This window comes from Myiozetetes cayanensis, unplaced genomic scaffold, assembly GCF_022539395.1.
Source record: "Myiozetetes cayanensis isolate MyiCay16 unplaced genomic scaffold, myiCay2020 scf4, whole genome shotgun sequence".
Lineage (NCBI taxonomy): Eukaryota > Metazoa > Chordata > Aves > Passeriformes > Tyrannidae > Myiozetetes > Myiozetetes cayanensis.
Window position 1 is genome coordinate 28,571,527 of NW_026087631.1, and position 25,974 is coordinate 28,597,500.

Consider the following 25,974-nt stretch of genomic DNA (forward strand, 5'->3'; position numbering starts at 1 on the left):
GCCTGGCCATGATGACTATCTTTTCTACTATAGGTGTGGACATATTGTAACTTCAATAAGCAGATGCTGCACTTTTTTTCAGGCAGAGATATTAGCCTAAGCTTGCAAGGGACTAACACAATGCTATGTCAAATGATGTCCATTAGCTGAAAACTACTTATTCAGAATTTTGAACAGAATTTTCATGTTCTTGAGTTTCTACCCAAAGTCTAGCTACTAGAATTGTATGCAAATTACAGAAGTCAAGTTTGAAAAGTACTGTACTTACTGTGCTGTACTTACTTTTTAATATAACCCTATAAAGTATGGACTGCTTTTGTCTGATACAGTGAGGTCTATACAGAGGATTCACAAAACAGGACTTCAGCAACTAGTAGGGAATAAAGATTACTGATCCCACATCTCCAGCAAGACACCAGATTAATTTCCCACTTTGAGCTTTAAAATTTTGGGTGACAGAGGAGAGGCAGGAGGCTGGGTATCTCTTGCATGTGCATTTTGTTCATATAAACTGCCTCCCGCACTTGCAGCAAGCGTGGGTGGAGCCCTTCTCAATTCTTCGTTTGCGAAGCTTAGCCATGATGATGATGATAAACTAGTTCCTCCTTGACCTGCCTTTTTTTTTTGTTTGCTTGTTTTGAGTTTTTAACCTGTTTCTTTTGGCAGGAAAATTATGATATTTGTAGCTCCATAATAAAATTTCATACATAGTGTGCCACAAATATAAAAATTAAGCTTTATTAGTGTTTTAGTTTCATGTCCAATAATGACAATGTAAACCTTCACCCAGATCTGAGTGGACCACTGTGGAAGTGAAATGCTGCCTTTAGTTTCCTGGAGACTGAGAGGCATTTCTATGTTGATTGGATGCATTGTGCAACCTGAAGACTTTCTTTAATTCCGTATGGATATATTTGGACATTGTTCTTTCAATTTTTGAAGGAAATGGATCTTCTGAAGAATAAGGTCCAGTCAATTTTCAAGTACTACGTTGGTAGGATGGTGCAATGCAGCTCACTTTGAGTCAGTTTTAAGGAAAGTAAATGCCTTTCACACAGATAGTCCAGTTAAAAAAAAAAAACAAAAACCAAAAAAAACCCACACCACAACAAAAACCCTTAGTGTCTTTTAGCAAGGAATACCTAAAGGCTCATGGTAACAATACCTAGATCATCTGAGATGCAAATCTGATTGCACATACATGGTTAAACATAATCTTACTAACACAATTTTTACAAAAACCCACCACAACAGAAATATACATGCCATTTAGCTTACAGAATATGTGAGGCATTTAACTAAACAAAAATATCATGTGGAATACATGGTCTTCTAAGTATGCTGATTCACGAGTGTGTGGTGCGTGTGATTTTTTTTAATCCATCACCATTTCTTCTCCCAGGAGATGCTGCTCTGGTTCTGATCTCAGCCCTGTAACCATAGGTGCTCCAGGCAAAAAGTTCATCCCAAAAGAAGTTTGCCATTTCTGTCAAACTGGATTGGATGGAACTTCATTTGCAAATCAGGACTTTGGGTTGCTTTTTCCCGCCTTTCAAATCTGAAAATGATAAAATCTCAAATCATGATGGGTATCTACATTTTAATTTTATAATGGCAATAAGTAAACTTCAGAGGAAAGGGTTTTATCTCTCTTTTATCTCTCTCATTTATCTCTTTTATCCTTTCCTACCATTAACAAAGACCAGTTCAGCAGATAGTTCTTATATTATCTAGTTAAACAGAGAGAAGCATTTCTTTTTCAAGGTCTTTGAGAAGTTACCATGTTCAGAATTAAGATTAATTGGCCCATCTGCCAAATAAGTTAAGAAACAGTAAGAGACAGACTTGTTTATGGAGGGAAACAAAACATCTTGGAAAACATTAATACATCTGTATTAGGACAAACACTGAAGAGGATTCTGTGCTTTATTTGAGCAAGAAATACCATGTTTAAAAACAGGATAGTGAAATGTGGTTGAAAATTAGACGACAATACTTCCGTCCCTTCTGCTGCACAGGCTTACACATTGTCCATTTTACCTCCTGCTTGTGCTGGCATGGCAGTATGAGTGGGTGTAACAGCACGGAGAGGATGTGAGTGGGATTGATCTGGCACACTATGCATGCGAGGCACATACAACTGCTGCTGTTTTATTTCGCCACTACACCAACAGAAACGGCCCTTCTATAGTCACTTCTGGTGAAGGATTTTGCAGTCGGGGGTGTAGCCTGCATTAGTGTAAACCGAATGCATTCCATGACCTGCAGATTTCATAACCTGTTAAGAGCGGCATTGCAGAACAGCAATCTTATTTCTCTATGGCTTCTTTTAGTTCTCCGGTTGGGAAGGGAAGCTATCTGTTGGTGGTCTTATTATTATTTTTGCAGTCATGTTCGAGCTTTTGTCAGCCTCTTTCCCACCGTTGGTTTGTCTTGTTCATTCTCTACCCCCCACACCCTCCTCCTCAAATTCACGGAGAGAGAGAGAGAATTCCTGAACTCCGGCAATTCGGGAGCTGCCGGGGATGTTGCGGCATGGCGGGCCGCCTCTCTGCGGGCTGAGCATCCCTTCCCTCCGGATCGGGATGCGGTTTCTACATCCCTGTAGTTGTCCCCCGCGGAGCTGGGTCCTGCTGCTCCAGGGACTCAGGGAGCTCCCGCTGCCTGTGCCGGGAACTCGTGGGGTTCCTACCTACCTGGGCCGGCCCCGAGGGTCTCTCCCTGCGGGAAGGGAACGCCCGGGGCTCGGAGGGGACGGGAAGGATCTGGGGGCGGTGCGACCCCCACTCGGGGCGGCCCCAGCCCCGCCCCGGCCCCGCCTCGCCGCCCCACCGGGCTGAAGAACCGCTGGGAGGAGGGAGAGGAGGAGAGAAGAGGGAGGGAGAGAGGGAGGGAAGGAAGGAAATAAGTAAGGAAGGAGAGAAAGAGGGAGGTAGGTGAGGTGTTGTCGCCGTCGACTCACCGCTCCGCGCTCCGCAGCCGGCGCAGAGGAGGGGATAGCCCCCGGCAGGCGTCCCGGCATGCTGAAAGTCACCATGCCCTCCTCATCCTCATCCTCCTCGTCCTCCTCGTCTTCCTCGTCCTCCTCCTCCGGCTCCTCGGCAGCCGGCCGCCCCGGCTCCGCCGCACCCGAGTACTGGATCGATGGCTCCAACAAGGACACCCTGGCTCACTATTTCGAGCTGGAGTCCGAGCTGGGACGGTGAGGCGTCGCCGGGGGGAGCGGGGATGACGGGGGTGGGTCTCGCTCTCTGTCGCTATGGCGAGAGCGGCAAAACTTTGCTTTGCGTGAGCGGTAGCGCAGGAGCGAGCGGGATTTCGCGGCGTGTGGGCTTTCCAAGGAAAATTTCAGCCCTCCTCCCACCCTCGGGAGACAAACCGTGCAAATTCCCTGAAGGAGGGAGTGATTTATAGCACAAGGCGTGGGTCCGTCTGAGTGGACGCTGGCCCGAGTGGGGAGCTTTACGTCAGTCAGGGTACCTCTGTGGGCTGGCAGCGTCCAGCCCCCGCGTGGTGTGGGATGGAGAGTGGGCATCACTTGGAGATCACCGAAACACCACCTTATTCACGGCATCCCAAACCTTCTGTCGTTCTATCGCCATTATTGGCACCGGTAGACCCTGCGCTAAGAAAACTCCCACCCAAAACGGGAGTCCCTCGATAGGCCTCTGCCAGCAGAGCCCTCCCTTTGGAGCATGGTGCATCTTCATTCATTAATTTTACACTACTCCTCTGGTGATGGTCCTGCCCAGCAACTTAAAGGTCCCAGATCTTCATGTTTTTTTAAAAAACTGGAGTCTGGTGTAAAATGCTGTATTTAGTGTGCAGTTTTGGCTCTCTTAATGCAATTGGTGGCTAATGTTGAATTTCTGGATAGAAAACAATGTGAGAAAAGGGAAAACTACAGCTATTTTTTTAAGGGTTCACAGTACTTGACTTAAATCTCCAAGTCAGTAGGTAGCAAATAGCAATTGTTAAATTTGCCAATTCAGCATTAAGATCCTGAATTACTGTGGAAAACTTGCAGATAATAACATGGTTGCCTTGGTACAATATTTTTTTCAGAAGGGGTATACAATGAAAGTTATTGCTACAAAGCATATCTGTGCTTGCTGTACTGCATCTGATAGGGGTAGGAAAGGTGATAGAAATATAATACAGTATCATTCTTGGCTTGCTGGCCAGGGCTTAAGCACCTGCTGCTACTTTTTTGCTACTATTGCCTCTATTCTCAGCCAGATTTAAATAGGTATCGTTTTATGTATGCTTAACACCTTTATACTTGGCTTCACTGTACACCTATGCAGAAACATTAAAATGTAAAGCAGGAAATCTAAAGCCAGCACTCAGTTTTGTGTCCAGAACTGATAAAAAAGAAAACCCAAACCAACAAAAGTATGTTACTGAATTACAGCAGTTGATAGCACTCTGTCACCTGGATTAGTACTGTTCTGTGTAGTCTGTCTAGAATCCTCTCACCATATGTGATAGTGACTGTGAGCTTTGGCTAAGGGTAGTCTGTATTGGTGATACATCCTGGAAGGGGTTTTAAAATGTGAACTCTTAAGTCTGAGGAAGGAAGAATTAATGTTTGGAAAAGTATTACAGTAAGGCTGAGGTGCAGTGGATTTTTCTACCTTGCAAAGTAAGACAGTAGATGCTGAAACACTTAACAAAAGGTTTGAATGTGGAAGATAACCACACCCAAGATGTGGTGCAGAGATGTGAGCCACTAGGTCTGCACTGCTGCTGGATAGAACTAGGAAATAAGATTTAGAACAAAAGCGGAGAGAATACAAGAGATAACAGTCACCTTAATCAAAGATTAAGAAGTAGGGAAGGGAGAGAGAAGAACCTGGGAGGGGTACCTGCTCTGAGAGAAAATTGCTTTAACAGGTTTAACAGTGAGCTCTCGGTCTTTAGGTCCCAAGGCTGGCTTTGAGATCTTTTCAGAGCCAGCATCCAGAGTGCTGATGATTATCTAAAACCCCCTCTGACAGGTGTACCTTGGCAAATCTATAAGGGAGACTCAACAATCCCTTTTGGTTCCTAAGTATAATATTAAAGTGTATTGTTTTCTCTTGGTAACCCTGTCTCAAATCTTCTAGTTTTGGAGAGGATTTTGACTGTATATACAAACAAAATATTCCTTGTTTAGACTAGTAGTGGTGAAAGTATATCAGGTGAGGCTGAAATTATGGGTATGTGATCCCTTTAGGTGCAGTAAATGAAAATAATATACTAAAATAACCAACAGGAAACACTGTCCTACAATATTTTTAACAAATACAGAGGTTGGAAGATGTCTTTTGTCACACTGAAAAGGCCTGCATTTGGACACCAGTGGCCAAGTACAGGAATTCCCCTTTGGAAGGAGGGCCCTTTGAGCAAAGTGTACCTGGCAGATCCCTAAACCATAGTATTCAGTAATTCTTGCTTGCATGACCAGCTAAGGAGCAGTGGAAGTCAAGAGGGAAGATTCTGCAAGGAAAAATAATAAATGCCTGAAAGCTTGGATAGGAGTAAACAGTTGTCTTTAAGTAGTGAAGTTTCACAGGAATCACTTCAGGTGTCTGTGCTGCTCAACATACTCCATAAATGAAGGGGTTGAACAGTGATATTTGCTGGTCTTTGCACACTGTCAAGGGTTTAAAAGACAGCATTGCCTACGAAGATTTGCAGAAAGACCTTATTGGACTGTTAGGGTACTTAAATGGTGGATGAAATTCAATTTAGATAAATAAAAATGTTAATAGAGGAGAAACCATTTGGTTATTTTCTCTCATTAGTAAATTGTATTGTGAGGTTAAGACAGAGATATCTGGAGACAGGTGTGGCATGGATGGAACTCCTCGTTAAAAGAGCTTGATCACTTGTTTTATTTTTTTTTTTTATGCAAGCTCTGTGGGGTGTCTGATAAAAAATGGGTTATCAAGTAAAAAATGATTGACAGCAAGTAAGGTCGTGTCAGCACAGTGTGTCGTTAAGGGGTGGAAGTCCCAGCCATCGGATACTACGGATGCTAAAACCTTACGTGGACTTAATGGGCAACTAGGCAATTTTACATGCAGGTAATCCAATAAGATTGACCAAACATGAAGATATGACTGTACTGTAAGTTGTTGAGTGTTATGATGGTATTCTTTGACAGTGATGACAGCAGTTTGCCCTATCTTCACATTCTTCTTGAGGTATCTGTGTTTGGCCACTGTCAGAGAAAGTAGTCTGGGCTAGACCAGCTTTTATTCTCATTCTTATTCTGTTTTCAGGTTCTACTAATGCCAGGCTAGTTCACCTTCATTTTAGTCTATTTCTTACAAGGATTTCTGTGTATAACTGGAGTTCAAAATGCTGTAAAGGTGAAATTTTGTGTTTTGTTTTACAAATAGTCTTTGCTTTACAAGTTGCAATATTGGCCTACTGTAGAGTTTGAAATTTTGTTCTGTATGTATTGCATCTACAAGCTTATTTTCCACACTTTCTTCGAAAAGGATTTTAAACATTTCATGTTCTAAACTTGCATTTTATTTAAAAACTAAACCCTTTTGCTAGTCTTGTGTTACCCATGCTGTATCTTTTGGTTCAGCATTTCTGAATTCAAAGTTAGTCTAAATATGGTATTTGAGTGAAGAGGAAATTCAGTAATGATTTTTTTTGATACTCAGCAATATGACAAAAAAAAAAAGGGAATTTCTTGTTGGTATTTTGGGTCTGGGTTTGGAATTTTTTTTAACATGCACTCTCTTTGCCTAACTAACTACATAAGTATTTGAGTATTGCAGATCTAGTACATGGCCAAAGGCAGATAAAAGTATTTCCAATCAAATTCTTATGGTTTTCTTTCAATATCAAAAGTTAAACTAATAACAATTAAAAACCAAAAAAAATGAAACAAACCACGAAGTTTTTGCAAGTTGCAGGCATTTTTCTTCTTGTAAGAACTGTAAATCTTCCAAGGTTACCTTTTCCTGCATGGGCAGTGTTTCAGCTGTGTGATCCTTGTTGAAGACCTGAAAGCTCTCCGAACTTAGCAACTTACCTTGAACTGACAGTGTGAACTGAATCATAGGTGGTTTATGTCCTTGAGTTTTTAACATAGAGAGAGTTTAAATTCAGTGTGTAGTATGAACTCAAGATTTCTGTGTGTGGAGTGACATCTTACTCTGCTAATCCTGTTTATCAGATCTGTCATCCTGGCATCTACTTTTGTTATGGCAGTAGTAGATGAAGTCAGCTAACTTCTTTGTTAGCTGATTTAAGCTAGCAAATCTAAAACCTGGTTGTTAAGCTGATAAAAACATTATAGAAATGGATAGGGTTTGCACTTAATACTTTGAAGTTCAAAGAGTTTTTGCATTGAAAATATGCCAATTCTTTCCCCCTCCATTCCTTCATTAAAAAAAAAAGAAAGGTTCCTTTTTCTGTTCATCTCAAGAGTCATTTGTTTTACAAATGTTTGCTATGTTTACTTTGAAAATCGCTTGCTCGTATTGCTTTGGGGTGCATTTAAAGTAGGTCTGTCCTGCCTTCAATAGCACTGTTGCTTACTTGCTTGTGACTTCTTGCACTGGACTTTCTGAAGTGATGCAAGCATGCAACTGACTCTACACAGTGCTAGTGCTTAGCTGGATCAGGATGAGAATTATCTTTGAGCAGAAACTACCTTTGTGGATTTTCCTGTCCTCCAGATCACAGTCTACCAGGAACTGCAACTTGCTTGTTACTTTCACACTTCCAGGGAAGCAGCAAGCATTTTCATTCAGGCAGTTCCTGCCCATAGGGAAGGTTGTTGGAGAGGTGGGTTTGAGGTCTCATTTGGGAGTGTTGTGGTGGGTATGTTGGACCTTACTTTGAGGTAGGAAGATAGGAGACAGAAAGAGCCTTTTGGTGCTGGTAAAGGTGTCAGGTGGATATGGAGAATGGTGACCTTCACGCATAGCACCAGCTGGCATAGCCTACTTGAAGATTTTCGCTTCCTTTTCATCTTGAAGGGATTCTGTCCACCTTATATTTCCCCTTGAAAAATGTCCTAAGTGTTTACTGCAGACTCTTCTATGGTGAACCTGTGCTTTACTCGTTTTATTGAGGCAATGTTGTTGTGGAAAAGACAAATTAGTGTTAAATTGGCTAGAAAGAGGGTGTCAGATTTTTGTTAACCAAGGCACTACTCAAAGAAGGGGGGAAGTCAGTCCCTATCAAAATGCATGTTGATCTACAGAGAGTCATAAAAGAGAATTAGTATCAAGCAGTCAATACTTTCTGTGGAAGCTCTATAGCTTCTTAACCCAGTGTTCTGGATGAAATTCTTGACCTAGGTACCAGAAATGAGAACTTGCAATGAATAGCCCAGGTTTTGACAATTAAAGTTCTTTAGTCAGTGCAGGGGGTGTTTTTTTTTTTTTTTCCAGTTTTGTCTGGTTTATTTCAGCAACTGGTTGACTTAGAATTAAAAAAGCTGTGTTCAAAAAACCAAGAAAATAAAATTTACTCTACCATTCTGTAAATAAAAAACCATTTGAGAGTAGACATACCATTTCAAAGGAGGGTCTCTAATCATGGAGAGGAAATGGGGTATTAGATTTTTTGAACCTTACCATGGGAGATTTTTATTGACTCTGTTGTCCAAATGCTTGTCTTAGGCACTAAGTTACTTGTCTAAACATTATCTCTCTCTGCATGCATTTTAGATAGAAGAGTGGAAAGTTTTTTTGAGCATTTGATGGCACAGCTGACATTCCATTATTTTTGGTAAATAAGTTTTAAGTTTTACAGACAATTGTTTAAACCCCTTTACATTCGGGATTTGTGGCAAAACCCTTGTTCTGCTGCAGCCAGGACTTTTGCATTGAAGTGCAACCTCAATGCCTGCTTCACTAGGTCTCAAAACAGATGGTAAAATGTGCAATGTTTTATAGGTATATTTGATTCCTGTTAATACTGTAACTGAGGCATTTTCTCCATCATGATAGAAAATGAGTTTGTTGATTCAGTCAGCTGTGGACAAAGTGATTGGATTACAATTCTCGTGGACAGTCATGTCAGAGAAGCCAACACTGTTGTAAGTGCCTTCTTTCAGATATATATTAATACTTGTTTCTGTGGAGCAAACTTCTTTGCTACCTCTGTAAATACACAGATCACTTGTTTTTTAGTACAATCAGTAATAACAGTGTGGTCCCACCTCATGTACTGTGTGCAGCTTTGTGAGTCTCAATAAAAGTAGAACATGAAACTGTGCAAGTGTGTCAGAGAAGAGAAACCAAGATGGTGAAATATCTCAAGGACAAGACTTACAAGGTCACTGAGTTTCTTTACCTTGAAGAAGGATGAGGGTGACCCCATTGCTGTCTACAGCTTCGTCAGAGGGGGGCAGTGTCTAGGGAGGTGCTCATCTCCTCTCTCTGGTGAGCAGTGACAGGACATGAGGAAAGGGAATGAAGCTATGCCAGGGGAAGTTCAGGCTGGACATTAGGAAAAGGTTCTCCACTGAGAGAGTGGTCAGTCACTTGAACAGGCTCCCAGCACCAAACCTGTCAGAGTTCAAAGAGCATCTGTACTTATATGATTTAATGTTAGACATCCCTGCATGGAGTAGGGACTCGGACTCAATGATACTTATGGGTCCCTTAAAACTCAAGATATTCTGTGATCTAAACAATAATTTTTTATGTAAAATATAGTTTGAAACAAACTTTTCTTCTAAATACAAACTTTAATAAAGTACTGATACTGATATGTATTTGCATATTTCCAAATCCAGAAGCACCGAGTTTTTATTTGTATTGTACCATTCATGTTTTTAAAAGGCAGTTTGGGGGTGTTATCTACACTGAAGTTTTAACTTGCATTGGGAGTGACTTCTGTGAGACAAATGACCCAATTATCGACTTTTGCTGTGCTTTGCATTGCATCAGGTCTGTTCTTGGATCTCACAGATCAGACTGAATGTAGCTGAACTAGAAGATACTGTTCAGGAACATTTGATCCAATGTAACCTTTCATGACCTGCCAGTTTATGGCACCAGATCAGTACTCATCTGATGCAAAATGCCCAGAAATTTTGTGTGTTGATACCAGTACACTGCCACTCTCTGTAACACTGCTGTGCTCTTACTGCACTGAATTACTTGCCAGTGCATGCCTTGATTATGTGTCCTAGTGCTGCTGTATTTAAATGTAACTGTAGCTATTTTGTAAGTTGATTAATAGGATGCTTGTGATATGCAATCAGTATAATGTAGAGGTCAATATCTGTCTGTTCAAGTTTTAATTAAGTCAGAAGCCAAAGGGAGTATCTATAACATAAATCAAAATTCAGTACTCAGGGTGGGCACTGAAAGAGTGGTTAGTCATTGCAGAGCATTGCATTATCTCTGTACTTTTTCTGGTTTGTATACTCATTTCATTGTTATGTCAATAAATTGAACTGCTACCTTCTTTTTTCTATAAAGGGAGTCCTGGGGCAGTTTTAGATGTCTGGAATGAATAGGTGATCATCCTTTGTAATACTAACAGCTTTCTCATTCTTAAAAAAGAGTTATTAGTAATTAAAATTATATTAGAGAATGGTTATATCTGTATTTTTTCCTTTATTTCTTTCCTTTGTCTGTCAGCCCATATACATGTGTGTTACTGATTTTGATAATATTTTTTAATTTTAAAATGTGTATTTCTAATGGAGAAAATTAATAGCTCTTGAATTAAGTACTCTAAAGAGTGCTGAAAAAGTTTTTTACACAGATGGGTTTTAGAAGTGGAAAGAAATGGTATAATTTGTGTTAATAAGAGAATTGCCATGCTTAGAAAACATTGCACTATTCTTCAAGAGGTTAGATATAACAAAGTCATTATTTTAGAATGTGAGAGAGAGAATCATGTAATATCTTGAATTGGAGGGGACCCACAAGGATCATCAAAGTCCAGAGAGTACGTCTAAAACTGAAAAAGTATTTTCAGGTGCAGTTGAAAGCATTTCCATAAGTGTGATTGTGTAATAACATGATTTTGGGTGGAGGGTAGATAAATTTACTGAAGTCTTGTGGTATAAGAAGCATTATGTGTTCATTCATTCCACTTTCGGTGTGTGTCCAAGTGTATGTAGTATTGTATAAGGGATTGTGATGGGCACAGTTTCACAGGCAGAATTCTACCAGCAACAGAAGTTTAAATGCTGCCTCACATAGTAAATTGCCACATTTAAACAGACCGCCAATTATGCGTAGTGGTTAGCAGAAAAAAATACTCAGCAGTTTTCAGTAGCGTGTGCCCCACCTACGTAAGTTCAAGCACTTGCTTGAAAGGGATAACTGTCCTCTTCAGTCACTCAAATCAAAGAAGTTTTATCTTCCTGAATATTATCTGAAAAGTTCAATAGGGAAATTAATTAAAAAAAAAAAAAAACAAACATCCGCAGAGCTAATTTTGTTTATAGTAAAACAAATTGCACCAGCTTTATTGCAGTAAACTCGGACAATTATTCTGTGGTCTTCTGCTAGAAGGTTGGCTGGGTTTTTGGAAAACAAAGTCTTTTGACACTGCACATTGTGTGGAAAAAGCCTGCAAAGGTTTGAATATTATTTTCATCTATATATGTACAATTTGAATGAACCATTAGTAGGAGTTAAGATTGCATAAAAAGAAAGAACATGTACTTCCTTGTGCTTTCACAATGATGCAGAATTTAAAATAGAAACTTGCATATTTATTTGCTCTTTACTTTTTTTTTCAGGCATTCTTACCATGCTTCCTTTTTTCACAATGAGCAGACCTTTATTATCTGAACAGTCAGTAATTTCACAAGGAATGTTCTTTTACAATACAAAAGAGAGAAAGGGTAACCAGATTCTGTTTATTTCCAAATGGTGATGCTGGTTTTTGTTCTTGTTTTGTCTGATGTCTTCTCTGGTATTTATAATTTCTATACCTCTGATATTAAAAAAAAAATAATCTTAAAAACTATACTTCTCTCTAATTTATGAGAATTTTTTTTCCCTCCTTGTGGGTTTCTTAAGATCTGTTATGATGATGCAAAGCGAAAGATCATTGAGAATGAGCTGTGCAAAACTATTTTTAAGTGTGGGGTTTTTGTTCAACATATACATTGTACATACTCAATATCATAGACTACATAATGTTTGAAACAGAAAGAGGATTAGTGGTGGATATAAGCCTATACCAAGAGACATTGTAAATGAATGGAAAAATTGTGTCATTGCTGTCATAGGTTACTGTCAGTTAAAACACATGGGCAACTGGAGACCATAAATATTTGCATCTGCTGCTCTGAGAATAGGGTGACAAGGTGTTGTTGCACTCCTTGCAAAGCAATTCTAAGCTAGGAGACCGTGCAAATATACGACTTTGCAAGCAACTATTCAATCTGTAGCAACTACAGCTTTTGTTCCTTCGATTTTCATCTTCAGGGAACAAGTGCTAAGAAATTACTTGACTGTGAACCACCCATTTCATGGTTGGAACTGGGTGCTAATTGTGACACAGGTAATCACCTGAGAACAGCATAATGCTGTAGATTATAAGTTGGCCTTCTGTTATTTGTGTGATTATATGAGCTAGAGCTCAAGAATCATAAATTATATAAGAAAAGAAGAAACTGGGAATCCTACTGAGGAAAAGAAAAGAAATTACAAAACATGCTGCACTGTGACAGTTTGGTATCTATTTATTATGGCATTTTGTGGGGGAATAAGGAGTAAAAGCAAGTCCAGGATTCATAACACACAACCTTAGAAACAAAACATTAAATTTTATTCCCTTCAACAAATGTATAGTCAGTGTTCTGATGCATACTGTGAGCATCCATATGTCACAGTAAGATGCCAGAACTGCAACTTTACCTCAGAACTGATGTCATCTCTGCAGTCCTTTTCCTCAAACCCTCCTCACTAGAAATATGTGATGCATCTCTCCTCTGGCCTGTCTCCAGACACTGTGAGACAAAAAGCACTAGTTTGAATTTAGGGAATAGATACTATTCTAAAATAGGGTCATGTCATTGCATTTTTTCCCCTCCCACCTTCCCCTGTAATAATTTTTCCTTCTTGCAAATAATCATATTTTCTTCGCAATTCAGATGTTTGTAAACACAGCAATATATTTACTTATTTTCAGTTTTGATCTTCAAAGCATATCCATGTCTACCAGGTTCACAGCCTTCAGATACTGGTGCTGCATCTTAAAATACTCAGCTGAGTTGTGGTTTTATTAATGAAGATGACCTTGAGTGCTCCACAGACTTTAGCAGAACTGAATACTGCATAAACAAAAAGGTTCTACAAATTTCTTGGGTTTATCTCTTTGTATTGAGGCAGCACAGCATCACATGACTGAGAGGGTAGTCAATCAGATCAGCTGCCATAAGTAGTGAATTGCTTGTTGACATTTGCTCATTTAGTAAAAAATTCAGATGTTGACATCAGTAGATAACAAATTTACATGAAGAATTTCATGTCAGATTTGAGAAACTCCAGAATTTTCATCCTTGGAAAAATATATTGTCATTTGTCTTTATTTTGAGTTAGAATGAGTAATTGAAGTACTGACACAATGTGGACAAGGGACAATTTCACTGCATGGAGGTTTTCAACAATTTTGAATTGAAATTTACAACCTCTCTCACATTTTATGGTTTGTGTTAATTAAAGACATTCTTGACTCAAAGTAACCAGACTGCAAGAATGAGGTGCATTAATCTCTTGTATCATGGTGCCTTATGAGAGTTTTGAGTCAGGTCCCTCTTTTAACTGTTTTCATCTTCTATGTTTGGTTTCTGCTTGGGCTGTAACATGTTACACCGAAAGCAGTCCAGCTTTCATATGATTATTTCTCTACTGAAACACAGGGAAGTTGCAGAAGTTGTGTTTGCCTATTGTCTCCAGTTATAAAAATCTCAGGCTTTTCTAATAAGAAAATAAACACTATTGAATGGAACATGATCACATTTGCCTTTTTCACAGCTGCTGCCTTAGTAGTTTGTGGCTGACTGGCTATGTTTTCCATTTTCCTTCTCTGTTTGCAATTGATGACGTTTTATAGCAGAGTTCTTATTATTTGTCTGTAATGCATGACCATGCAGTATGCAAGCAAATTTTATCCCTTTTCTCTTGCTCCTGCTCCCGATGTAGTAAGTACAGGTTTTTTCTTTCTGATATTATGGCTCTCTGCTGTACTGCCAATGCCTCCACAGCTTTATCATCAGCAAACTGAATCAGCATACTCCAAAGCTTATGCCAAAATCAATAATTAAAGTATTAAATAAGATGCATAACAAACCAAAGGAGTATTACTCAAACATGCATGTCAGAAAAAAAATCTAAAAAAGCTGAAGTAATGTGCAGTGTGTTTCTGTCCAACTTTAAAGGAATTTTCTTGAGAGAGAAAAAAATCTGTAAAAGCAAATGGCTAATAAAAATGTTCCCTTCTATGCCATTATTCTATTCAAATTGAAACTGAAAAATCAGAATTCCAGTATTGTCCATACCAAGGATAAATCTCTTCCTCTGTGTTCTTTTGGTGACTCCTAGTTCCTTTAGGATGTCTGGGGCTGTTCTCACCTTCATTCCCTTAAGCTCCAAGTGCTTTCCATTGAATGCACTCTCAATCACCTTTATGGAAAGAAGAAGAAATAATCTCCACTGTATTTAATGGTTACAACTTCAGAAGCTGCAAAACTGGTCATTTAATACCTGTCTCATTGCAATAAGTGCCAAATAATATAGGTGGTGCACGAATCGGAAAGCTGACAGAAATTTTGATGTTTCAGTATGCAGATAGGTTTCTTCCTTCTCCCATTGTTGGAATTTGGATTAAGTGTATAAATGTAATGATTCCTGAATGTAGAAGGATTCAGCTCCAGTCACTCTGTCAAAAAAAAAGAAAAGTAATATTTTTTTTTTTACATGGCACTTGAAAATTTCATGGGCCTGTGAGTTACAGGACTTGATTTGTTCTCATTTTTTGTCCATCCAACATAATAGTTGCACCTGCAGAAAATTATTGCAATAGCAACATAAAAGGCTTGTCTTCATAAGTATTATGAAAAATATCCTTTAAACTTATTTGTAAATATTTCATCTGAAAATATACTGTAAAGGAGGGAACAGGGTTTCTTTAATCCAACAGATGGTGCTTGGAAAAGGTTATGATAGTTCCCCAACAGAGATCCACACCTGTGAGCTAGAATAATTCAGTTAAATTTAAGGGCTCTTCATGCATGCAAAGGAGGAGAGAAATACCTTGACCATGATCACGGTAAAAGTTGTAATTTAGACGAAAAGTATCTAACCATCTGTAGTTCCATAACAGCCTTTTAAATATGAGTAAGACAGATGAGAAATGTGCCTAAAATTGGTATGTGATAATCTAGTGCAAGAGTCTGTACGATATGGTTGCCCATGTTACCAGGAGCTGCCTAGGAGAATTCTTCCCAGTTATCTTTAGAATAACTGCATTGATTTTTTGCGTCCTCTTGTTGGTACCATTGAGTTCAGTATTGATCTGTTGACATCACCAAAGGATCAGCCAAATTATCCTAGTCACATTCTTCTCTCAAATTGAAATGAAATTCCTTTTGGGGACTGATGTGCTCTCCTACATCCTTAAATGTCTGGCTAGTGTAAAATGTACCTAAGCGCAGCTGTTGCTCTAGGAGACGAGTGTGTAATGCGCTGCATATGTGTGCTATTGTGTTTAAAGGAATCTTAAATTCTCCTTTCAATGAGAATCAACTCTAATTATAGCATGGATAACTTTTTCATTCTGCTTGTGGAGATAATCTTGTTTGGAAACACTGTGTTCAGAACTTTCAGCCATTTCAGAATCTACAGACAAATGCACACATATGTTTGCAGTACAGCTTAAAATGTGCTGGCCACTCTAAATTATTTGAGGCTTTATACTGTAAGAATGGTGGTGCTGGGTCAGATCAAAGGTCTATTTGGGTCCATATCCTGTCTCCATCCATAGCAAGAAGCACATACCTAGAAAGGAGTGTAAAAATATTTATCCTTAGATATGTACCTAGAGTAGTCCCTCAGCCTTCAGAAATCTGAAGCTAAATCTGAACCTTCAGCTCTGCTCCTCATATAAGAACAGTGAATTTGCATGCAGGGCTCAAGATTTAACACAGAATCACAGAAAGGATGAAGTTGGCATTGACCTCTTAAGCTCATTTAGTCCAAACTCCCTACTTTAGCATGGTCAGTTAGAGAAGGTTTCCCAGCAATGGGTGCAACAGAGTTCTGAGTACGTGGAGATAAACTAGATGGAGATGTTCACACAATGCATTTATACATAGGACAATGCTTAATACTTCTTAACAGTTGTTGCCGCTTGAGTTGCTTTTTTTTTTTTTTTTTTACTTGTCACAGACTTGATGATTTGTGTAACTACTGTCTAGATCTCAAGATTTCCTTGCTTGTGATAATAGGCAACTTAGTCTGTTTAATACATGAAATTAGGATTGTGTTCAATATTAGTAATTTTATATTTATTTATACGGGATTTTAACTGCCATTTAATACCCCATCACTTAATCTCAATAGAGTTATCTTGCAGTTGGGCAGAAACTTACTATTATGAAGAACTTTGGTTATAAAAAATCCCACCCAACTAGTGCCACCTTATTTCTTATCTCAGCTGACTCATTGGAGCTCACCAGCTCTTGACCATTAGACTTACTTATGACCTCTCTGCACTTTGAAAACTAAACTTTTATTCCTTCCTTACTTTGTATCTTTTAACCAGGTACCTTCTGTGACTTCCCCAAGAAACTAATTTGAGTGACCTGTCAAGTAACTTCTGGAAATCCAAGTAGACTAATCAATCAAATTTACTTTATTCAGATCCTTGACAGATCTTTCAAAGAAGTTTTGTGGGTTTTGAGACATGGCTTCCCTCTACAAAGGCCACACGAATTCTTCCCCAGGATATTACACATATCCATATATCCACAGATCATGCTCTCAGAGCTTTAAATGTCTTCAGCAATATAGAGCAAAAGTACAGTCTTCCAGTTCTCTCTGATAACCATTTAAAAAAAATTTGTCATATTTGTTTTGTTCCAGTCTAAAAAGGCTAAGTAAGTGGCATACAAGAGCCTTGCTTACTGCCTTAATTTGAGCTGTTTCATCCTTGAGTTCAAGTTAATCCTTGAACTTGGCCTCAGCCAGTGCCCATAATGTGTTATTGGTCACTTTATCTGTTTTTCACGTAACGTCTTCTGCCTCTTCTCTCTCTATTTTTTAGGGAGATTTGATGACTTCTTTTCCCCATTTGTCTTCTGAGTAAAGAAAGATTCTAACATTGGAAAACCCTCACTTTTTCAAAATCAGATTTATCACAGGCTGTTCAGTAGACAAAAAATCTTTACAGAATTAAAATTTTACAATCATGGTGCAGCCACTGTTCACTTTATTTTGGCCATTCTGTGCTGCAGAATGCTGAAGAGATTGCCTTCAGCACAGATTTTTTTTCATTCAGTGAAAAACAGGTAAGAGGTTACTCTCCTGTGCTTTGAGGCAAATGCCTGTTAATAATAGATCTGAGAAAAGAAGCTGAAGCTGCTGTTCATCATTGCAGGATTTCATCCTACACTCATTTTACTGTACCTTAGCCCAGTTTGGGTAAGGTGAAGGTCTTCACGTGTTTTTAATGCCTTTTTTGTGTCTGTCCAGATGGTTTTAGCTCCTTTAATTTCAGCAAAGGAGAAATGTGCATGACTAGAGATAAGCTAAAATTTTGTGAAATTATTCTACATCTATCCTTATGCAGTGACTAATCAGTTCATTTGTCTTTCTGATGAACTGTTCAAGGGAGAGACCATTTTGGGAAGTTGAGGGATAGAAGTTGGTTTCCTGCCTAATAGGCAGATTGAGAAAATTTATTTGCTGTTATACGCATAGTTTTTGAGATAGAAATGAGAAATTAATATCATGAGTCTTGCATCAAATTACTGTTTTTCAGTGCTTCTGGAAATTATTCATGTAACAAGGTGTTTGTACAGCTTGTAAGAGAAGCATATGTGGCTGAATGGCTGGAAAAAATGTTGTCATTGCTGGACAGTGACATTTGTACCTAAATTACTGCCATTTAGCCTGACTAAGCTATATAAGGGTCTTTCAGTATCTGCTAAACAGTAATCTGAATGAGAGCTCCTTGGTTTGTTAGTCCTTTCTGTGAGTTTCCATAGTGTCAGTTTTCATCTGTGACCTGACATTATAGTATCCGTCTTGATGTAGAAAAAAACCTCCATTTTTTTTTAACTGCTTGGAGGTGAAACAGGTAACAATGTTAATTGAAACTAACATTGTCCCAGAAAAACAATAACAGTTGAAGTTGTGAACACTTTGTAATTCACGTAACTTCCTGAATTCATACGTGCACACACATGCAGGAGAAGGCAGGCACACCACAGATAGATGAGAAGGCAATTGGCAAGTTTTTAATGTGCAATGACTGTTACGATTCTTTTTGCTGTCAAATTAATAGAAACCACGGATGAAGACAAAATGAGTGATAGGTACTTAGAAACCTAATGTAAGACTTTATTTTTCTTTGGAAGTGTTTCTCCCAGCTTTCTATCAGTGATGGACAACATTTCATTCTGAATTAAGGTAAAAAGTCTCTCCAAAGAATGTTGAAAGCTGTCAGTCATAATGGTACGTGAAGCCCAATAGAGCATATAAGGTAAATAGAGCATTTTAAGTTTTACCTGGATAGAATAATAAAGTTATTTAGAATGGAAAAGAACCTTTGGATCACATACTCCAGCAATAAACCTAATGGTGCTACATTCGTCACAAAACCATGTCCTGAAGCAACACATCTCAAACTTCTGCCAGCATCTGCTGTCCATTATGCCTAATAAATATCTAGGAGTAGCTACAGGTAGCTTGACAGTTTCTCCTCTTTCTCCAGCAAAACTCTCTTTCTGTGCATCTTTTTGGAGTCATCCTTCTCATAGGGTGATACAGAATAAAAATCCTTTCTTTCCCAGTTGCCACACTGGTTCCATAAGCACTGCAAACAGGGAAGCCTCTGTGAGAATATTCTTCCTTACTTTTAAGTTTTTCAAAGAAAATGCAGAGAAGACTGTTATCCTTGATTTTGCCTTTTTTTCAGCCTTGATTTGCTTTAGAACTTTCTACTGGGCAGTAATACATTTTAATTTGATCCCTCAGCCATTCAGAAATGGACATTTTCATGGACTCCAAAAGAGTTATTCATCTAAAATGAACTGACCTCAAAAGTTTGAAGAGGAGACTGGAAAATGAAATGAACTTATTATGTTGCTCAGAAACTGTTTGTTTATTGTAAAGCATCTGATTTCATGGAGGACTCTACCTTGTACTGGGAGACATATTAAAATTTGCCCTGCCATGTTGAGATAGTGGCCTGCTATCCTGGCAGTGATTTAAATTCAAAATCCAATGCAAAATACATGTTTTAAGTGTACCTTTCTTTCTTCCATAAAATTCTGATGTGCCAGATTCTCTACTAAAGCTGTTTAAAGTATCTTGACAGACTAACATGAAGTATGAAAATTACTGGTTGGTCATGCAGACTTTTGCCTCTGGATTTCATAGGACTGAACTCTAACAGGATTGGGATGACTAATGTGATGGTTATTCACTGATTTTACACCACCTCCTCAAGTTGGACCTGAATTTACAACCGGAACTGCTATTTTAGGGCTTTGAAGTTTGAAAAGTTGTAGATAGGTCAGTGTTTTTTCATTACCAGTGCAATCATTATGAAATAAAGCTTATTTGTTTTACTTAAAGTACATTTAACATAAAACCTGATTTTATTTTTTTTTTAATGACAAAAGGGAATTTTTTTCAGATCTGTTGCACTTTTTTTTTTGGTTAGTATTTAAGAAATTTTGGTGATGTACAAAGCTAAGTATGCAGCAAAAATAACGTAAAATATGCTTTTACATAACAAACTTTCCTAAAATTTCCTAAAGTTCAGTTTCCAAAACTGTTTTCAACCTGTTTGTTTGTTTGTTTGTTTGTTTTAAATATATAATTTCATTGACTGATAGTGATAAAGGAATTGTTAGCTTGAAAACTGTCTTCATTCAAATAATTGCTGGGGTAGGCACAGTTGTTCTTGATTCAGATACTTAAGTGGAAGTCAGAGTACATGGAAAACAGCCTTTGCACATCTACTTGCTACTCTACAGTAAATTCTTTGCTCGCTACTTCTGCAGGGAAGAATTTTGTTGTACCATCTGCATGTTTAAATGGTGATGATTCTTCCTGTGCTTAGATTCTATCATTCTCTTCCTCCTACACAGCAGATTTCTTGTAGGGAAATTATGTTTGTTTCTACCACACATCACATGAGTTGTTTGGGAAGCCCAAATAATGATGATTCTGAAAGCTATTTGGGGCCCTGGCAAGCACCCTCAGCATTTAGATGTGCAAGTGAAGATGCACAACAAAGCTGGTGGTTGTATTTTTAGGGAAGACAAAATGCACATGAAGTGCCATGAAGCTTCCTTTGGCAAAGAAAGGAACAGAGGTATCACCCTCGTGGAGTCTCTGAACAGAGCTGAGGTTCTTCTGGTTGATTTGTCACCACAGTAACTCCCTTCTCAAGTGAAATTAAAGTTGTCATCAATTCATACTGCATTCATACCTTAGAGATACAAAGTTTCATATATGAGGCCACCCAAGAATTTATTCTTTAGTTGATTGGGGTTTTTTTTCCCAAAAATGTCTTTTTTACAGACTTGAATTTAAGAACATATGTGGAATATGTCATGGCTTTGTTTATTCCAAATAGCTTGATTTGATAAGGATCAAGTAGTTTCTCTCTCTTCATGGTCTTTTCTGCAAACACAAGTGTATTATCTTGGAAGTATCTTTCTGCACGTCTCTACTGGCCATTTCATTTCATTATTTCAAATATCTTGGGGAGGGAAATTTCAGAAAACAGTAGAACATCACAAATATATGCACACATAGAATGCATGCACACACCTAAACACTCGTACACCCACCACTTTCTCTGGTTTTTAGTAAATTTTTGAAAAGATGAGTAAATTTTCAATCTTGTCAGAGAACATTTTTAATCCTTTTTGCAAAATGTATTCATTTTAGTTGTGGTAGGGTATTAAAATCTACAGATTATTGTGTTTATTTGTTATTTTTGTAATTTATTCATACAGATACTTATAACTGCTTTGTACAATCTCTGAAGTTGTGAAAGTACACATCAACCTGTGATAAGGAGTAGGACAAATCACTGGCTTAACTTGCAGTAAGGATGATTTAGAAGATCTGTTGGTCCATTCCCTAGCCACCCAGATTTTTCCCTATGCATATTGCTTACCTTTATTGCTGGTCTCCTCTGTCTCTTCTCTTCAGCAAGGGGCTCAGGAACACTGAATGACTGAGAAATCAGGGGCCCAAGAAGAAGTATTTTCTGCCCCTTTTCAGGTAGCTTTCTGTGTCCCTGCAGCAGTGCTGGCCCCAGCATGCAGCCAGCACTCATAATCCAAAGAAAGCTGATAGGTTTCCCTTCCACTCCGAACCTCATCCAGCATGATGGTGTGCCTCACTTCTTGGAAATGACTGGGCTTGAAATGAGAATATACTATGAGAAGTGGTATATATACCATTGCAAACAGAGAGGTCTTTTATTATTATCCTGGAAAGCACTTGTTAGTTTCAATAATTTTTAGTTTTCACTGAGACTAGAGTAGTGGCAGAGCTAAAATTTCAGTCATGTTGAGGATGGAAGGTTCCTCTGCTCTGCTTAATAAGCTTCACAAGGTAACCTTTAATGAGTTAGTGAGGAAAGAGTTTCTGTGTTGTAGTGATGTTTTCCATAGACTGGCACAGAGAGATTCTGTCACTGCCTCTGTTAGCACCATTCTGTGAGTCTAATGACTGCAGATGCCTGAGTGCTTCATATGCACACATGCACTAAGAGATATACATCAGTTTCTTTGTGTGCAACATTTACTTAGTTTTCACAACAAATAATTGTATTCATCAGCCAAGGCTGGGACTTTTTCAAGGCCCTTGAGTAAACAAGGGAACTTAAAAGCAGTAAGAGTTCTAGTGTAATTATTTGTACAGTGAGATAAAAGCAGCAGCTTCAGATAGAATGATGGAGGCCAAACCTGTAATGCTGAAGGATAAGATTTATTTTATTTTTGTGGTAATTACATTAGCTTGAATAATTTCTTTTGAGTGAAACTACATCTTGCGTGTTCTCTGGTAAAATATTGAAAGTCTGATATATCAGCGGTGGTTCATCTTATTGTATTCCTTTGGCTGAAAGAGCTAATTAGTTTTGTACTTAGGTGTGTTAATTCTCCCTGAAGTACTTCAGGCCCATAAGATTGTATTTTCGTTCTCAGGGTAGCTTTCAGTGTGACATTTGAGACAGCGTTCATAAAGATTTTATACTAAAAACTGCAAGATCTTTATAGGTAGTTTGGAAATGCGTAGTCCATTTATCTCTGCTGTTTGTTGTTGTTGTTATTTGGATTTCCTTCCAGTTGTTGCGATCCATTGCTGCAAGTATTTCCAGACGTTTCCATGTGGTACTTGTTTTGTACAATTGCTGTCTCTAAGGTGGTGTTTGCTTGCACTCAGATCTTTATGACATTGTCCCTTAGCTCTTGAGCAGTCATTTGCTAGGAGCCACTAGTCTCTGTTTATAGATAGTTATGAACAAAAGCCAAAGTAATAAACTGCATCATCAGACATGCGTACAGGTCTATTTGAAGACAGGGTTTTTACAGAAGAAAAAAACTTTGGATTTCATCAAATGGAAGTCATGACTGACTGTTTGAAGCCATGCTGTCTTGCCTTAATTGAGGACCATGGTTTTTGCTTATGGGTTAAATTTGTCTGTGCCGTGACTCACATGGCTCACCAGTTTAATTTTACAAAAGCTTATAGTGTGACCACAGCTAAGCTCTGTTCTTCAAAAACTCAAATACATGCCTTCACTTCTTCAGCTAGGTGCTACTCTAGGGAGAAAATACTTTCTTTTTACTGTGTATTTAAGTCTTCAATTTCCTTTTCTGAACAACTTTCTGACACCAGTAATAGACTATGTGCAGCAGTCTTCCTTGGTACCCCTATCAAATGCTTGCATGGAAAGCAGTGAAAGCACACTGCTCTGTGTCTGAAAGACTAGTTTCTAAACAATGGACAAATGATGGAGGGCAGTCCAGAGTGCCAGGACCAGCTTAAAGTGCACCAATGTATAGCATTAAATGTCTCCTTGTACTAGCAGTAGTTTACAGAAAACTGTTGAAACAAAGATAAATTTATATATTTATATGAAATAACAAAGAAAGTGTCGAGATAGTTAGTGACTTACTGAGCCACCTGGATCCTCACAAGTCTATGGGACCAGATGGGATCCATCCTAGGGTGATGAGGGAACTGGCAGAAGAGCTTGCCAAGCCACTCTCCATTATCTTCCAACAGTCCTGGCTCACTGGGGAGGTCCCACATGATTGGAAGTTGGCAAATATCACCCCAATCCATAAAAAAGGCTGCAAGGCTGACCCTGGTAACTACAGGCCTGTCAGCCTGACCTCGGTGCCTGGCAGAGTTATGGAGCAGATCATCCTGTGTGCAATCACACAGCACCTACAAGATGGACAAGGAATCAGGCCCAGCCAGCACGGGTTTAGGAGAGGCAGATCCTGCTTGACCAACCTGATCTCCTTTTACGATCAGATGACTCACCTGGTTGATGAGGGGAAGGCTGTGGATGTGGTCTATCTGGACTTCAGCAAAGCCTTTGACACTGTCTCCCATAATATACTCCTGGAAAAGCTGGCAGCCCATGGCTTGGACAGGGGCACTCTGTGCTGGGTTAGGAACTGGTTGGAGGGCCGGGCCCAGAGAGTGCTGGTGAACGGGGCTGCATCCAGCTGGCGGCCGGTCACCAGTGGTGTCCCCCAGGGATCAGTGCTGGGCCCAGTCCTGTTTAACATCTTTATCGATGACCTAGATGAGGGATTGAGTCCATCATCAGCAAATTTGCTGATGACACCAAGTTGGGAGGAGTGTCAACCTACCAGAAGGCAGGAGGGCTCTGCAGAGGGACCTGGATAGACTGGAGAGCTGGGCTGACTCCAATGGGATGAAGTTCAACAAGGCCAAGTGCCGGGTCCTGCACTTTGGCCACAACAACCCCTGCAGCGCTACAGGCTGGGCACAGAGTGGCTGGAGAGCAGCCAGGCAGAAAGGGACCTGGGGGTGCTGATTGACAGGAGGCTGAACATGAGCCAGCAGTGTGCCCAGGTGGCCAAGAAGGCCAATGGCATCCTGGCCTGCATGAAGAACAGTGTGGCCAGCAGGAGCAGGGAAGTGATCCTTCCCCTGTACTCTGCGTTGGTGAGGCCGCACCTTGAGTATTGTGTTCAGTTCTGGGCCCCTCAGTTCAGGAAGGATATTGAGGTGCTGGAGCGGGTCCAGAGAAGAGCAACCAGGCTGGTGAAGGGACTTGAGCACAAGTCCTATGAGGAGAGGCTGAGGGAGCTGGGGTTGTTTAGTCTAGAGAAGAGAAGGCTTAGAGGTGACCTCATCACTCTCTTCAACTACCTGAAGGGAAGTTATAGCCAGGTGGGGGTTGGTCTCTTCTCCCAGGCAACCAACAACAGGACAAGGGGACATGGGCTCAAGCTCTGCCAGGGGAAGTTTAGGTTAGATGTTAGGAAGAAATTCTTTACAGAGAGGGTGATCAGGCATTGGAACGGCCTGCCCAGAGAGGTGGTGGATTCACCATCCCTGGAAGTTTTTAAAAAGAGATTGGACATGGCCCTTAGTGCCATGATATAGTAATTAGAGTTGGATCAGGGGTTGGACTTGATGATCTTGGAGGTCTTTTCCAACCCAATCTATTCTATGATTCTATGATTCTATGAGATTTTTCCAGATTTCCCAAGATTCACCTCTGTGTTGAAGAGAGCATGGGGATGTAGAAAGGCTTGATAGTATAAATTAAATTCGTCTGGAGAACAAAATTTCACCTTCACTTATGATGGTACTTGAGTATTTTAAGTTAGTCACGGAGGGGTCGTCCTGGCTAGTTATTTGTTTTGTCCAGGTCAGTTTTAATTCTTATGTGCTCTGAAGAGAGCACACTCCAGATTTGGAGTGCCTGTGTTTAAAAAACGCTGCATATTTTTATCCTGCTAAAGCGATTAGTGTCCATTAACAGCCTCTTATAGTAATTCATGAAAACATTGAGCAGCATCGAACACAGGAGCAGACACAGGACTGGTGTCACATCTGTCCATTTGAACAAAATATAACTATTTTTAACTCACAAATAGTTTATAACTACTTTTTTCAGTGTGTTTACCCAATGTTTCCCTGACTGTTTTCTCCTAGACTGTCTCCTTGTATTATTTCTGAGGATGTTGTGCAAGCCAACTTCAGAAGCTGCATGGATGTGAAAGTGTATGGCATCTGCTGCCTCCACTAATAATGAGGCCAGTTACAGTGTGGAAAAAAACTTTGATAATTAATTGCTCTTGAAAAATGAAGGTTGGTTGTCAGTCAGCTCTCATTCTCTGTTGATTCTCTGGTGATGACCAATAGTATTTCTAATGATTTTTTGCCCTCTGATATTTCTCCAGCGTATGAAGTTCTCTGGATTCTATTTTCCTTTCATATTACTTGTCCTTTTATAGACAATGACAGTTTGACTTTCTTCTAATCTTCTCACTCTTTCTCTAATACTTCTTCACTAATTTACTCTGAGTTATCAAATATTACCACTTGCAGCTTTGGAATTTCTTCAGATCACTCTTTTTCTTCTGAGAAAAGTCATGAAGGCCAGCTAGTTTGATAGCATGTAATTTCTCTCTCCCCAGTCTTAGGCTGTTCCAATTCTTCAACTCACCTGAACAAAGCTGACCCTTTAGTGGAATAAAGTCTCTTGTAGAGACTTTGTGACTGGTTTTTTTTT

General features: G+C 39.3%; 1 protein-coding gene and 1 long non-coding RNA gene across 3 annotated transcripts in view; one reads left to right on the top strand and one right to left on the bottom strand.

Moving 5' to 3' along the window:
• Window positions 1-711: 711 nt before the first annotated feature.
• Window positions 712-3,109, bottom strand: LOC126646830 (uncharacterized). The gene is made up of 2 exons (XR_007630408.1): window positions 2,963-3,109; window positions 712-1,558 (listed from the first exon to the last, which is right to left on the bottom strand). It is a non-coding gene; the product is annotated as an uncharacterized LOC126646830 (long non-coding RNA).
• Window positions 3,021-25,974, top strand: part of CAMK4 (calcium/calmodulin dependent protein kinase IV) — a 199,043-nt gene continuing 176,089 nt past the window's right edge. For both annotated transcript variants that reach the window (XM_050328440.1, XM_050328441.1), the window contains exon 1: window positions 3,021-3,202. In XM_050328440.1, coding sequence (XP_050184397.1) covers window positions 3,021-3,202 — 182 coding nt within the window. The remainder of the gene's footprint in view (window positions 3,203-25,974) is intronic.